The sequence below is a fragment of the Physeter macrocephalus genome, chromosome 6 (assembly GCF_002837175.3).
Source record: "Physeter macrocephalus isolate SW-GA chromosome 6, ASM283717v5, whole genome shotgun sequence".
Taxonomy (NCBI): domain Eukaryota; kingdom Metazoa; phylum Chordata; class Mammalia; order Artiodactyla; family Physeteridae; genus Physeter; species Physeter macrocephalus.
Window position 1 is genome coordinate 45,060,855 of NC_041219.1, and position 14,674 is coordinate 45,075,528.

At 43.7% G+C, this 14,674-nt stretch overlaps 1 protein-coding gene across 18 annotated transcripts in view; it reads left to right on the forward strand.

Annotated features, from left to right (window-relative positions):
- TNRC6B (trinucleotide repeat containing adaptor 6B) overlaps window positions 1-14,674 on the forward strand; it is a 283,431-nt gene that overhangs the window by 255,866 nt on the left and 12,891 nt on the right. For 16 of the 18 annotated variants that reach the window (XR_008617589.1, XR_008617590.1, XR_008617591.1 and 13 more), the window contains 7 exons: window positions 2,703-2,840; window positions 5,185-5,361; window positions 6,654-6,800; window positions 7,046-7,141; window positions 10,229-10,453; window positions 10,891-10,961; window positions 14,135-14,274. Coding sequence is in view for 15 of the 18 variants with exons in the window: in XM_028490624.2 (XP_028346425.1) it covers window positions 2,703-2,840; window positions 5,185-5,361; window positions 6,654-6,800; window positions 7,046-7,141; window positions 10,229-10,453; window positions 10,891-10,961; window positions 14,135-14,274 (994 nt within the window). In the remaining 3 variants the exon portion in view is untranslated. The other 2 variants (XM_055085318.1, XM_055085314.1) reach the window with 2 other exon arrangements.

Below are 14,674 nucleotides of genomic sequence, written 5' to 3' on the forward strand. Positions count from 1 at the left end.
AGCCTGTGCTCTGGAGCCCGCGAGCCACAACTACTGAAGCCCGCGCGCCTAGAACCCGTGCTCCGCAACAAGAGAAGCCAGCACAATGAGAAGCCCGCGCACCGCAGCAAAGCGTAGCCACTGCTCACTGCAACTAGAGAAGGGCAGCGTGCAGCAACGAAGACCCAACGCAGCCAAAAATAAATAAATTAATTTAAAAATAATAATAAATAAATAAAATAAAAAGAAGCGTTCAATCTGAAATATTCCCAGCTCATTCCAAGGACTTCTGCTCCCCACCCACACCCTCCAAGCAATCACTTGGACCAGTAAAGTTAGTTACGAACTGTGTGAAAGGACAGTGTTCCGTATATTAATAGCAACATTTTAAACAGGTCAAGAAAGGTGTTAGAACTGATTTGATTGATTGTGCATTTATAAAACTATCCCTGGGCTTCCCTGGTGGCGCAGTGGTTGAGAGCCCGCCTGCTGATGCAGGGGACACGGGTTCGTGTCCCGGTCCGGGAAGATCCCACATGCCGCAGAGCGGCTAGGCCTGTGAGCCATGGCCATTGAGCCTGCGCGTCCAGAGCCTGTGCTCCGCAACAGGAGAGGCCACAACAGTGAGAGGCCCGCGTACCGCAAAAAAAAAAAAAAGCAAAAAACTATCCCTGACAAGAGACGCGCAGGGGAGAAAAATGTGACCTGCCCCCCCCTCCCCCCAGTGGGATTTGGATAGATGGAACTTGAGGGCCAATAAGACAGCACCAGATGGTAGGAGAGTAAAGTGGGTACAGCGTGGAGTCTGGCCTGGCTGGAGCTGCACGTCCACTAGGGGAGGAATAGACCCTGCAGGCCACCTGAGCTGAGGCGTGGTGGGAACCCTGCTGACCTCCTTGGGTGTCCATGCTTGCATGTTGTTGCCACCCTATCTATGGCTCATTCTCCATTATCTGTTTTTTATTCATTATTCTTCCCTTCCCCTGTTTCAGTGGTTGATTTTAGTCCTTTACTTTTTTTGAGCATCAGTTTGAAAAGTATTAAATACATTCTGACCCAAAATGGATGGTGGACCCTGTGAGGCTACATCAACAAGCCTCTCCTGTCTGGCTTTCACCTGTCCAGCCCTGCGCAGTGGGAAAATGTTACCTGCCAAAACCCTTGCTAAAAGCCTGACACCTGGCGGCACATGGCAAAGTAAACTGAATCTCTCGCCAGTTGCCTATTCAAGCCATGAGGTCTTTGTCATTATATAAAAACTTTTTTCAAATTGATCTCCCAGATTCTGTCTACCCCATTCTCACACTGTCAGGTCTCTTTGTAAAATACAGGTCTAGTTATCTCTCCTCACTTGCTGAAGAATTTCATCTCCTGTCTTAGAGGGGAAAAAAAGGTCTAGACTCCTCAGCCTGATACATGAAGACCCTACATGCCACGCCACTTCATTGCTCCCCATCTCACTGCATCCATAGGCAGCCAAGCATTGGAGTCACATTGGGCTTGTCATCGTTCCCTAAACACGCCTGATTGTCACCAGTCAGAGCTTTGTACTTGGTTTCCTTGACTTACTCGCCTACCTCGCCTAGGTCCAGGATCAGTGTCCCTCTGCAAAGCCTTTCCTCCGCCAGAGACCCTGCCACAACCTAATAGCTGCTGTTACACCAGGTTGGGGTTTTGTTTTGTTTTGTTTATTTATTTTATTTATTTATTTATTTATTTGGCTGCGATGGGTTTTTGTTGCAGTGCACAGGCTTCTCATTGTGGTGGCTTCTCTTGTTGCGGAGCATGGGCTCTAGGCGCACAGGCTTCAGTAGTTGTGGTGCACGGGCTCAGTAGTTGTGGCTTGCGGGCACTACAGCTCAGGCTCAGTAGTTGTGGCGCACGGGCTTAGTTGCTCCGCGGCATGTGGGATCTTCCCAGGCCAGGGCTCGAACCTGTGTCTCTTGCATTGGCAGACAGATTCTTAACCACTGCGCCACTAGGGAAGCCCTGGGGTTTTGGGGGTTTTTTTTTGTTTTTGGGTTTTTTTTAAATAAATTTATTTACTTTATTTATGGCTGCATTGGGTCTTCATTGCTGTGCATGGGCTTTCTCTAGTTGTGGCGAGCGGGGGCTACTCTTAGTTGCGGTGTGTGGGCTTCTCATTGCAGTGGCTTCTCTTGTTGCAGAGCACAGGCTCTAAGCACATGGGCTTCAGTAGTTGCGGCACACGGGCTCAGTAGTTGTGGCACACAGGCTCTAGAGCGCAGGCTCAGTAGTTGTGGCGCACGGGCTTAGTTGCTCCGCGGCATGTGGGATCTTCCTGGACCAGAACTCGAACCTGTGTCCCCTGCATTGACAGTCGGATTGTTAACCACAGCGCCGCAAGGGAAGCACCCACCGTGTTGGTTTGACGTGTAGACATCTCCATCTCAGTTGGAGAATTGCTGGCCCCACGTTGTGTTTGACGCAGATGGATAAGTGAATGCACACATGCGCTGAGATGGTCTTAATGAGATGGCAGTCACACATGTTTTCATACCTGCACAGAGTCGTCAGTTTTTTAGCAAGCAGGAGCCAGGATCAGCATTTTGAATCAAAATATCTGTTTCTGAGTGAAGAAAACTTCATGTGAATTGGTCTTTAAGTGACAAATGAAGCTATTCATGGGTTCTGCCTCAGAACTCTCGGTTACTGATACTAGAAACTTATAAAAAGACGTAAAATGTGGTTCTCCATTTTAGGCTTCAGCTCTGGCGGCATGGACTACGGCATGGTTGGTGGGAAGGAGGCTGGAACAGAGTCTCGCTTTAAACAGTGGACCTCCATGATGGAGGGACTGCCCTCTGTAGCCACACAGGAAGCCAATATGCACAAAAATGGTAAGAGCAAACAAAGCTTCATGACTTGGAGCTGCTCCGACTCTCAGCAGGCCTTGATGAAGTGGCCTATAAACTTACTTTGAAGCACAGATCTTTTTTAGCTTTTTCCTAATGAGTCTCTTGATTTTCCCCCCCAGTCCTGTGATCACCTAGGAGAGGAAGATTGGGGTTGTGTGTATTTCAAATTATAAGAAACTTGAAAGTGCTAGTTCCACTTAAGGGCAGCAAAATTTCCCACCTGCATATGGGATTGAGGGCAGTAGCAGTGAACTTGAGCTCCCCTTAGGTTAAAACCCTAATAAATTGGCTGAGAGAACAGAATCAGTTTTTGGAGCTACAAGAGAGAGATCACAACAAATATATATCATGATGATTGTTTGAGCTCTTTGATCTCCAAAAGATGACTAATAGATCAATACATGAGGTTTGAACTTTCCACAAAGCTTTCTTGTTCTTTATGAATGACAGTGTCTGCAAGACAGCAGTTGAGGGCATTGTAGGCTTTGGTTGTGAATGTGGGTCAGCTCTTCCATCTCTGTAATTCTCTGTAAGAGCATCTCCATTTCCCTGTGAAATGGATAAAAGGTCTTAGGACCTTCCTTCAGCCTTTGTTTCAATGTTTGTTTCATTTGACAGTAATTTACTTGGAATCAGTTGTATCCATGAGAACCAAGTGTAAATAGGTGTTGGACTGGCTCCTGCAGGGGCTTCCTGGCAGCCTCAGCCCCATCAGTCCTGGAGCCTTTCAGGGTTCCTTTATAAACCCCTCTTTCATGTGCCCATCTGGTAGGCTGGTGAAGTGGCCACGTGAAGTTCTCTGCCTGCTGTTCCTAAGCATTATCATTTGATTTCATGCTACAAAATCAAGAATGATTTATTGAAATTATCAAATCTGTCTGGACTGAATAATCTAAGCTCAGCATCTATAGCTTTGGACACTTAGGCTGCTTCCTTAGGCTGATGATTCATTAAGTCCCCTTGTCCCCAAAGACATGATAGTTGTATGATTATAAATGCACAGTGGCATGTGAGAAGCTATCTTACAGGTAAAATACTCGCTTGCCTTTTTAGAACTTATAGGTAATGTTTTCCCATTTCCTTAGCAATTCCCAAGGTAATTGAGCTTTTCATTTCCTACTACTTCAGTACTATGTGCCCTTGAGTCAGATTCCTGTCAGTGGCTCCAGAAAATCGAATGACTTCTCTTAGCTGAGCATGGAGACAGTTTTGATAATACTTGTGCTAGGCCAAACCAAACAGATTATTTTAATCGATATTTACACAGATATTTTATTTTCTTTTTTTTAATTTTTTGTCCATGTCGTGCGGAATGCAAGATCTTAGTTCCCCGACTAGGGATTGAACCCGTGCCCCCTGCAGTGGAAGCATTAAGTCTGAACCACTGGACCACCAGGGAAGTCCCTACACAAATATTTTAATACATTACCCTGGAAGTAATTTTATCTGTTCATAAACAGCATCCTAAGAGTAGATCAGGTAACACAATACAGCATGTAAAATTCATTTGTAAGATAAGTAGAATGGTATCTCACAGAGGTCAAAATTTTCATTTAAAATAAAGTTCATTTTTTGTTAGTTTAAGGGAATTATTAAGCTTTTAATTTTTTTCCTGCCTCCCAGCATATAAAATGCATGAAGTGGGGGCACCAACAAAACTGCTGAAATGCTCTCGGGACAGCAGTTTTACAAAGGATTTGCTGTTCTTCATGTGTGGAGCCGTGGATCTCAGAGCTGCAGAGTTCAGTGCTGGCCCTGTGCTGGCAGAGACCCTCGGCGGGAATGCTGTCTCATTGCTTTGGAATTTAAAGCAATTGCAGATGCCTTTCTCTTTGGCGAACTCCCTCTGTTTTCTCTGCTTCTTCCAGCTGAACTAGGCCTGATCAGCACTTAAAGACTTGGGTGGGTTGGTGTCAGTAGAAATGTAATTAAAAACCCTTCTATGTGCCGCAAATTGTTGAGTATTTTTCCTGTCCCTCATTACAAGGTCATTCGTGTAAAAACTGGGGGGATGATGGTATGATTCGTAGTTGATGAAAGTTTTGTTAACTTCATAAGACCATGGAATTTTAAAATTGAAAGGGACGTTCAGGAATGAGAACAGTGCTGTGTGGTGCATAGGTGCAGACTGAGAGGCTAGAAAGGTGAGATGAGTTGTCATGGTCATCCTGCTTCCTAATTATGCAGTGGCTTTCAAGTGTGACCTCTAATTCCAGGACTCTTTTTTACTGCATACTGTGTTTGAGTTCCTCTAAATGAAAGCGCAACAAGTTCCGTTCATAGGAGTCCTTTCTGGTGTGAATTAGTTACCTCTCTCTTTTCTCAGGCGCTATAGTGGCCCCTGGTAAGACCCGAGGAGGGTCACCATACAACCAGTTTGATATCATCCCGGGTGACACACTGGGTGGCCATACGGGTCCTGCTGGTGATAGCTGGTTACCTGCCAAATCTCCACCAACAAATAAAATCGGAAGTAAATCCAGCAATGCCAGTTGGCCTCCAGGTATTGTACAGGAAATGTTTTTTCTGGGATATCATTTTTTTTATAATTGTTAATTTCAGGTTCTGAACAGATTGCTTCTGACACTCACTTTACTAAGGCATTCACTTTGATTTTTTTCATTCAGTAATTATTGTCTGATAAAAGCAGGGAAGAATTCGCTGTGGGAGGATAGCAAATTTTCAAGAGGGGGGGTCTCTGCTCTGTAGAGTTCAGTCAGGAACATATAGGTGTGAACACTGATCACCTACAAGGCAAGTTACTGTGTGGTAAATACTGCACAGGCACAGATAGGCCAAAGGAAGTCCGTGGAGTGCAGCCTGGGAGTAAAAGAAGGTGACCTTGGAGCCGGGACTTGGCATTCATCCATGCAAAGGATGCCTCGTAACGTGGGTTCTTCTGAAATGTCCAGTGAATTGATTATTCACTGAGCCAAGTATTTATTATCAGGTTCTAGGTATGCAGTAGTGAGTGCAGTGAGACTATTTGCTATTTGTTTTCTCTTTTTATTCTGATACAAGTAATCTATTTTCATTGTAAACTTTTAATTTATTAAAGCAAAATTAAAAGCAAGAAGTTTGGTATATGTCCTTCTAAACCTCTTTCTATATGGGTATATTTGAGCTATGAATATGTATAGTTTCTAGTATAATGCATATTCATATGTACAGTTCTTCCTCATCATGATTAGGAAAATAAAAGTTTAATATAGCTTTAAATACGATATAAATTAACCGATAAAAAATTCTAAACACTTAAATATTTTCTAGGCTTTCTCATGATAAGCCAAATCATTCCTGCTGGTTGTCCCTGGACATTCCACGCAGTAGTGGTCATATGTGTTTTCTTTTGTGCATCTGAGCCAATTTCCAGTGAGATAAGTGGGAGAAATATCTCCAACTCAAATTTTCTCCCAGTTTTTGTCCTAGATGCCTCACAGTTGTCATGAGACCACACTGCTGTATCCTGCCTCCCTGCCCTCAGGCCAGGCCTGAATTTCCCTGGGAGCAGGAAGGGCAGGAGCAGGGCCTGGGGCCAGACCTTGAAGGTCTGTGGCATCAAGTTCCCAAGCAGAGAAAGAAGGTCTATGTGTTGTGATAGCACAGGAGTGCTGCTGGCAATGTATATGTCAGGCCAACTTTTTTTTTTTTTTTTTAATTTTATGATGAAAATCTGAGCTAAAATAGATTCAGAATTTAGACTTTTCACAGATCTATTTCTTGTATCAAAAAATAACTTGACCACGTTTTGAACAACTTCCTACCTCTATCCAATATTTGTTCTCCTTATCTCAGAATTCCAACCAGGAGTGCCATGGAAAGGTATCCAAAACATTGACCCTGAATCTGACCCCTATGTCACCCCAGGAAGTGTGCTGGGGGGTACAGCCACATCTCCCATTGTAGATACTGACCACCAACTTCTGCGGGATAACACCACAGGTAAATAAGTGAAACACCCCTCGTGTTTATTCAGCACCCAGTATTTTCATGTTTGGCAGGCTGTGGCTTCGTTTGTACTTGCTGGTAGCTCACCAGAAAACATAGGAATATGTAGCTTTTCACATTTAGTTTTTAGATATAGTTTGTCCTTCCTCTTATTAAAGGTTAAATAAAATACTTCAAGATTTCACTAGTTATGCTGACATTTATCTGCTTTCATTTCGTTCTTCATTCGTCATCCAAAGGGTCTAATTCTTCCCTCAACACCTCGCTGCCTTCACCTGGTGCCTGGCCCTACAGTGCCTCTGACAACTCCTTCAGCAACGTTCATAGCACTTCAGGTACGCGTGTGACCCATTTCTGCCCCTTCGCTAGCGCTTTCCTGTCTGGCTGCCTTCTACAACGGAAATTGGCGTTTATTTCTTAAGGAATAAATACCTCTGTAGCAGTTGACCAGCATAGGTCAGCATGGATGGAGACACACCTCTCGTATTGGCTGTGTCGTTGGGGACCTTGCAGTCAGTCTCAACAGAGACAGGGTGAGACAAATACAGCTTTAGGACCAAGGCAGATGGTGACATGATTACAGGGAGCTATGGGTGTTGAGAGGGCAGAGGTTATATCCTGATGACACAAGTGCTTTTCTTTTAACCAGTCTTCCAAGAAAATCAGGGGCTGTGGGAAGAACCAGTTAAGTCCAGGTTGTTATTCCTAAGGCAGCCAATTAGAGCTTGCTTTTCTCTAAAAATTCTTCCACTTACAGACAAAGGCTAAGGGCAGATGGCCAAGGGGAAAAAAAGAGGACCTTGGTTAATTCTACCAACATTTGTTGAGTTCCGTGTGTGTGTGTGTGTGTGTGTGTGTGTGTGTGTGTGTGTGTGTAAGACAATAGGGAATGGAAAACTTAATGGTTGTAACAGAGCCTTTGAAGTCACTTACTTAGCACAACGCCTTATAGATTGGTAGACCAATCATTAGTAATTGGCACCTTGGCCTTGCAAAAGTTGGACCTTAAAGCCATTAAAGTCATTAAGGGGGCTTCCCTGGTGGCGCAGTGGTTGAGAATCCGCCTGCCGATGCAGGGGACACGGGTTCGTGCCCCGGTCTGGGAAGATCCCACATGCCGCGGAGCGGCTAGGCCCATGAGCCATGGCCACTGAACCTGTGCATCCGGAGCCTGTGCTCCGCAACGGGAGAGGTCACAACAGTGAGCGGCCTGCGTACCACAAAAAAAAAAAAAAAAAAAAAAAAAAAAAAAAAAAAAAGTCATGAAGGCTTCTAACGTTTATCCAGGCGAATGCAAATAAAACAAATCCTTAGCTACCTACTAAGGCACTGCGGGTTAATGACCTTACAGATTGTCTTCTTTTTCTTTCCACCTCTGTCATATCAACAGTGCAACAGTAACCTCTCAGGACCAGGCAACATGCTAAGCCTTCAGCGTGAATTCTTATCTTACCTTCACCAAAGTCTATGGGGGAGGTCCCGCTATTACCCCCATTTTGTAGATGAAGAAACTGAGATTCAAAGAGCTGATAGAATTTGCCTCAGGTCCGAGTGAGTGTGTAAAGGAGCCAACTCCATATTCCATGTTTCTAAACACCACCCTACATTATGCTTTTGTAGGACTTCTACCTTTTTTTTTTTAACTTTTTTTTTTTTTTTTTTTTTTTTTTGGCTACACTGCATGGCATGTGGGATCTTAGTTCCCCGACTAGGGATTGAACCCATGCCCCCTGCAGTGGAAGTGCACAGTCTTAACCACTGGACTGCCAGGGAAGTCCCCTAGGGCTTCTACCTTTACATGAAAACTCGTTTTCACCTCTTTTATTCCTGTAACTGCCCATGCCTCTGTTTTAACTATTTTATCTTTCGTTTACAAGCGGTCACCTGAGAGATGACTCAAGCATCACCCTTGTTTAAAACTGAATGTATGCATTTCCAACCCTCACCCTCACAAATTTTCTTTCTTTTTAAAATTTATTTATTTATTTATTTATTTATTTTTGGCTGTGTTGGGTCTTCGTTGGTGTCCGCGGGCTTTCTCTAGTTGCGGCGAGCGGGGGCTACTCTTCGTTGTGGTGCGCGGGCTTCTCATTGTCGTGGCTTCTCTTGTTGTGGAGCATGGGCTCTAGGTGTGCAGGCTCAGTAGTTGTGGCTCGCGGGCTCAAAAGCGCAGGATCAGTAGTTGTGGTGCACGGGCTCAGCTGCTCCGTGGCATGTGGGATCTTCCCGGGGCGGGGCTCGAACCCATGTCCCCTGCATTGTAGGCGGACTTTTAACCACTGTGCCACCAGGGAAGCCCTGTCTTTCTTTCTTAACTAACTCTTGTTCTTAGTGGTGCTGCTGCACGTCACTTAGTCGCAGCCTCTCAGTCTTCCCTCTCGCCTCTTCCTCACTCTTTCCTGTCTCCCTCACTTGCTGGATCCAGCCAGTGATGACGTCTCCCAAGTGGTTTCTTCTCTCTCAGATCCATTTCTTCTCTCCCATTCTCTTTGCTGTCATCCACGTTTTGGCCCTAGTTTAAACACTGCCTGCTAAATCTACTGCAAAAACTCCTGATAGCATCTGAAACTGCCCCCAGCGGACCTTTATGGCCTCCTTTACCTCTCTGCTACTGTGAAATGTTGTTCGGCCAAAACTGGGGAGAAACATATTTGGTACAAAGAGAGTTTAAGTTGAAGCTCAGTTTCTATTTTCCTGTCTTGCTGAGCTGTCCATTTATATCAATCCTTCAAGACTTGTCTTGGCAAAGTCATTGCTGACAGCCCAGCGTTGTCATGCTCCTCTGTGTATTGAACATATATGATGTTGCCTGGGTTACCAGTTCTGTTGTTCATCTTTTCTGTTTTCCCTTCTGAACTTGAAGTTCTTGGGAACAACTGTTTATATTATCCATAGCACTGATTTAGCACCTTAAAAGCAGAGTAAGCTCTTAGTGAATATTTGTTGATTATATTTTTAATATCTGTTTGAATGTTATCTAGTATTCTGCGTCAAGAAAAGTTTAATTTTTAATGTACTTTCCGTTCAATCAGTAAGTATCTATAGAATAAATACTTTAGTTCTGCCTGGGTTCACATTCTACTATATATGTAAGACTAATGACTTTAAGAATACTTTCCTTGAATTTGTCTTCCTTTTCAGGTTGTGTTTAGCTAAGAAAGCAGTAGAGAATTAGTTATCTTATTAACTCTTTCGCTCATGTGTTAATTTGTCAATTCAGAGTAAGAGTCATTGAAAATTTATATTTGATAAGCTCAGAGAAGAAAATTATTTTGTACTGCTCCTCTTAAATTATTATACTGCTCCTCTTAATATTTTTAGAATTTAAACACGTATGTATTTGTGTGTGCGTGTGTATGTGTATTTGTTAACAAAAGTGACCCGTCTAACCTAATTTCCTCCTTAATTTTCTCTTCTTATAGCAAAGTTCCCTGATTACAAATCGACATGGTCCCCAGATCCCATAGGACACAACCCCACTCATCTCTCCAACAAGATGTGGAAAAACCATATTTCCTCAAGGAACACTACACCGCTGCCCCGCCCACCTCCCGGTCTGACCAACCCCAAACCGTCATCTCCCTGGAGCAGCACAGCACCCCGCTCAGTCAGGGGGTGGGGGACACAGGACTCACGGCTTGCCTCTGGTGAGAAGGATCTGCCTAAAGGAGCATCATTGTTCCAACCCGAGGGGCTTATGTTCACACAAAGGTTGAAGACACGATGAACTCAGAGGAAATCACAGTTGTCGGGTAGAGGAAAAAGTATCTCTTGAGTGGAGAATTGAAGTCAGCATAAGGCAGAGGGACCCAAGAACTCCCGAGGTACTGACGGAGTAAAGATGAGAACCCTGGGAGGACAACGTTGTCTTGCAAATAAGGCGCAAGAGCGCATAGGATCAAGGTCTAGGAGAAGAGAACTGGCTATTCAGTGACAGGATAAAGGAGGTCAGAGTGAGGCAGAAGGAGAAGATGATTTATAAAAGGAGAGAGGAACCATGTGGGCTGTTTGAAAATGTGTCTCACGCGTGGCTATCTTAATTTTTTGATCTTTCTTCCTGATATTGTTTTCTGGTTGCTTCCAGCCTCCACCTGGAGTGATGGTGGTTCAGTTCGTCCTAGTTACTGGCTGGTTCTTCACAATCTCACTCCACAGGTAACCACGCTTTCTTGGGATTTTCTGGCTGGGACTTGATTGTATTAAGAGAGGGAAAGTCGAGGTGTGTGGGGCTAGCAGAGAGGAGAGCTCGTTTATTTCCTGGTCACCACAGAGAGGTCCCGCCTGCAGAGGTGAGTCTCCGAAGCCGGGGGGATGCTGGACACTCAGCTTCACGCCTGCCTTCATGGTGATGTTAACACGTGTAGTTTATAAATAGTGAGCATGGGGTGGTGGTATCTGGTGAATTCTGTTTAGCAGAGATAGCTTGCTGTGTGGATCTGCCTGTCAGAATCTGGAACCACGCAAAAAAGTTACCTGTTTCTGTGTTACTCATTCAACAAGACTTGTGGCTCACTGGTAACCATTTTTATGCTTCATTCATACACAATTAACCGTCCATCTCTGCAGTAGAAGGAATGTGTGGATTTCGTGGCTTAAATGCCGTATGTGTGAATTTCTGTCTATTAATTTAATTTTCATTTCCTGTCTGTTCTCTTCTTCTCTGTAGATGGCATTACTGATTTGCTCTCATCAGAACGTGCTCTCTGGGTTGTTGTTACAGTGGTGGGGTTTCATTTGCACCAAACCGCCCTCCCTTCCGCTTGAGTTGCCTGATAACTGGCTATTTGCAGCAACACACATGGAGCACTCAAATGAGGTTAAATGAACCCATGGAAACTGAGCCCAGGGCCTTCATTTGGACTTGACAGCACAACCTTTACAACACCTGGTTAAAAAGGAATCAATTATACCTCCCTCCCTTTGACACAGAGAGTAAATTGTCTGGCATTTAATTCATAAGTGGGTTCGTGCACACTTTACTAAGCCAGCATTTTCCAGAGTGTTCCCATGGGATATTAATAGGTCTCTGGCCTAATATGTTTGTAATACGTACTTGATTAAACAAAATTAAGCAGGTGCCTTCATTATGAGGCTTCTTAGACTCTTTACTATGCTTTAACATGTATTATGATCCTCTGTGGGGAGATACAGATTCTCCTAAATTTCTTTGCCCAGTGAACCTATTTGTGGGGAGTAAATCTGGGTCTCGTATTTCAAGGTTCGTGTCGAGATGGACAGTTTTCTAAATACAGTTAACATGAGGAACCGTCTGGAACGGCTCTTAATCTCCATATCTAATCAGCTCAGCTGAAAGCCCTGGGTTATTTATTTAGCGAAGAGTTGACTGAAGTATGAACATTTTATCTATAACCATTCTCAAAACATGCCTCATTATTTCTAAGTTGTCACAGTGCTGTGGGTGTAATATGGTTAGGATGAGAGAAGCAGTGTTGAAGGGAGCCTGTATTATCATGAAAAATAGTAAAGGTACAGACTACTATGGATAAGATAAATAAGCTACAAGGCTATATTGTACAACACAGGGAATATAGCCAATGTTTTATAACTATAAATGGAGTATAAGCTATAAAAATGTTATACACTTGAAACTAATGTAATATTGTAAATCAACTATACCTCAATTAAATTTTTTAATTAAAAATAAATAAAATGAAAAAATAGTAATTACATTTGTATATGTATATAAATGAATATAGGCAGGCTTCCCTGGTGGTGCAGTGGTTAAGAATCTGCCTGCCAATGCAGGGAACACGGGTTCGATCCCTGGTCCGGGAAGATCCCACGTGCCACGGAGCAATTAAGCCCATGCGCCACAACTACGGAGCTTGTGCTCTAGAGCCCGCGAGCCACAACTACTGAGCCCGCGTGCCACACCTACTGAAGCCCGCACGCCTAGAGCCCGTGCTCCACAACAAGAGAAGCCACCACAATGAGAAGCCCGTGCACCACAACGAAGAGTAGCCCCCGCTCGCCTCAACTAGAGAAAGCCCGCGTGCAGCAACGAAGACCCAACACAGCCATAAATAAATAAATAAATAAATAAATTTGTTTTTTTAAAAAAATGAATATAGGGATTGGCTGTGTTTGTGTTAGAAAGAATTGATTCATTTTAAAAATCAAAACGACCTAATAGCAGACATCTCACTAATCTCAATCATAGCTTAAAAGGAGGTTATAAGGCCACATTTTGGGGGAACCTGGATAAATTTACTTGTCATCACCTACAATTTATTTATGGGGCATCTATCCTAAAAAAGTCACTTGGGGTATATACTGACATGCTTATATAGTCAATTGTCATTTATAAAACAATGCTAAGAACCTTTGTCCCATCATTTTCTGTAAAGAATTACGGTGAAACTGCCAGTTTTCATCCTTTAGGATTTCCATGGTAAAACCACAGAATGTTTCCAGTGCTGCCGCCAGTAGCACAACTTTTTAAGGCTATTCTAGTAGTAATCTGTTTCCCTTCCCAAAAAATGAACTGAAATGTTGCACTGAGCAGCTTCAATAAACCTAGTAAAGATCTTGATACAGCTAAATCAGAGTGAATAAAGAGATTTGTTCTCTTAAGTCGTAGGTGAGGAAGGGCAATGGTCCCTAATCACTGAACACCCTAATGCTGAGAGTCTGACTAGGGTGAGCAGCTATAAAAAAAAACCACTGGTCACGTTGGCTGAGGGCAGCAGAAGGCGCAGAGAAGTAGGTAGAAGTAGAGTCTCTCCCTGAGATGGCGAGAGTAGGAGTAAGCAGACGTCAGAATAGTCTGAGCTGGGTCAGCCGTCAGCATTCTAAATCGTCAGATGGTCAGCAGTGCCTTTCTTGTTTGTGTCTTTTCTCTGTAGTTTTTTGTGAGATTGGAAGAATGTTACATTAGTAATCGTGCTCAGAACTTTGCATGTTCTCTTACATTCTTATTTGGTTACCGTCTTATTTCTGCTTTTTAAGTAAAGCTCTACCAATCAGCATAGGTTTACTTGTTTACCTCTTAAGGAAAATAGACCGCAGGTTGAATCATATGCTTTTGTTTTGAGCTGTATGTGTACAGATTTTTTACCTGCAAAATGGCCACATTAGATCTGAGCCCAGTGCTTTGAATATCTTAAGATTTGCCTTGAAGACCTCTGTATTCAGTGCAGTCTTTCCCTGCCTTGAGTTCTTCATTTGTCTCTCAGAGACTTATTTAGTACTAATGCTGTTATTTACGAACCGGAAGTCCTTCTCATTCTCAAATATAAGAAAGGTCACTTGACTTCCTTTCCCACCCCATCACCAGTTTTTATCTCATGACTGTCATTACTCTTTAGATTGATGGGTCAACCTTGAGAACCATCTGCATGCAGCATGGCCCACTGCTGACATTCCATCTGAACCTTACCCAGGGCACCGCCCTGATCCGATACAGCACCAAACAGGAGGCGGCCAAGGCCCAAACTGCACTGCACATGTGAGTACCCAGCCTACGTTCACTGAGACAAACATGCATGAAGAGGCACATGTGAGTATTCGGTCACCTGCTTAATTAAACAGAGATGCACGAGAACATGCACACAAACGGCATCATGACATGAGCAGTTGCTTGAGTACCGAGGTGGCTGATCTCTTCTGCCTACGTAAGCATGGATTGTCCTGTTTGTATCCGATAATCAGAATTCCAAAAGTAACAGATTTGTGAAGCAGTGAGTAAATTTTTAGTACCATGAAGCAAATCCAGTATTTATGAAACGTGAGACGTTGTAAGTGCTGTCCTTTTTCATAATAGGATCTAGCTGCTTTCTTTGGCCTCTTTGTGGGTGATGATGGGTAGCAGGGGTTAGCAGGGGTTAGTGGGTAGCAGGGGTTCTTCC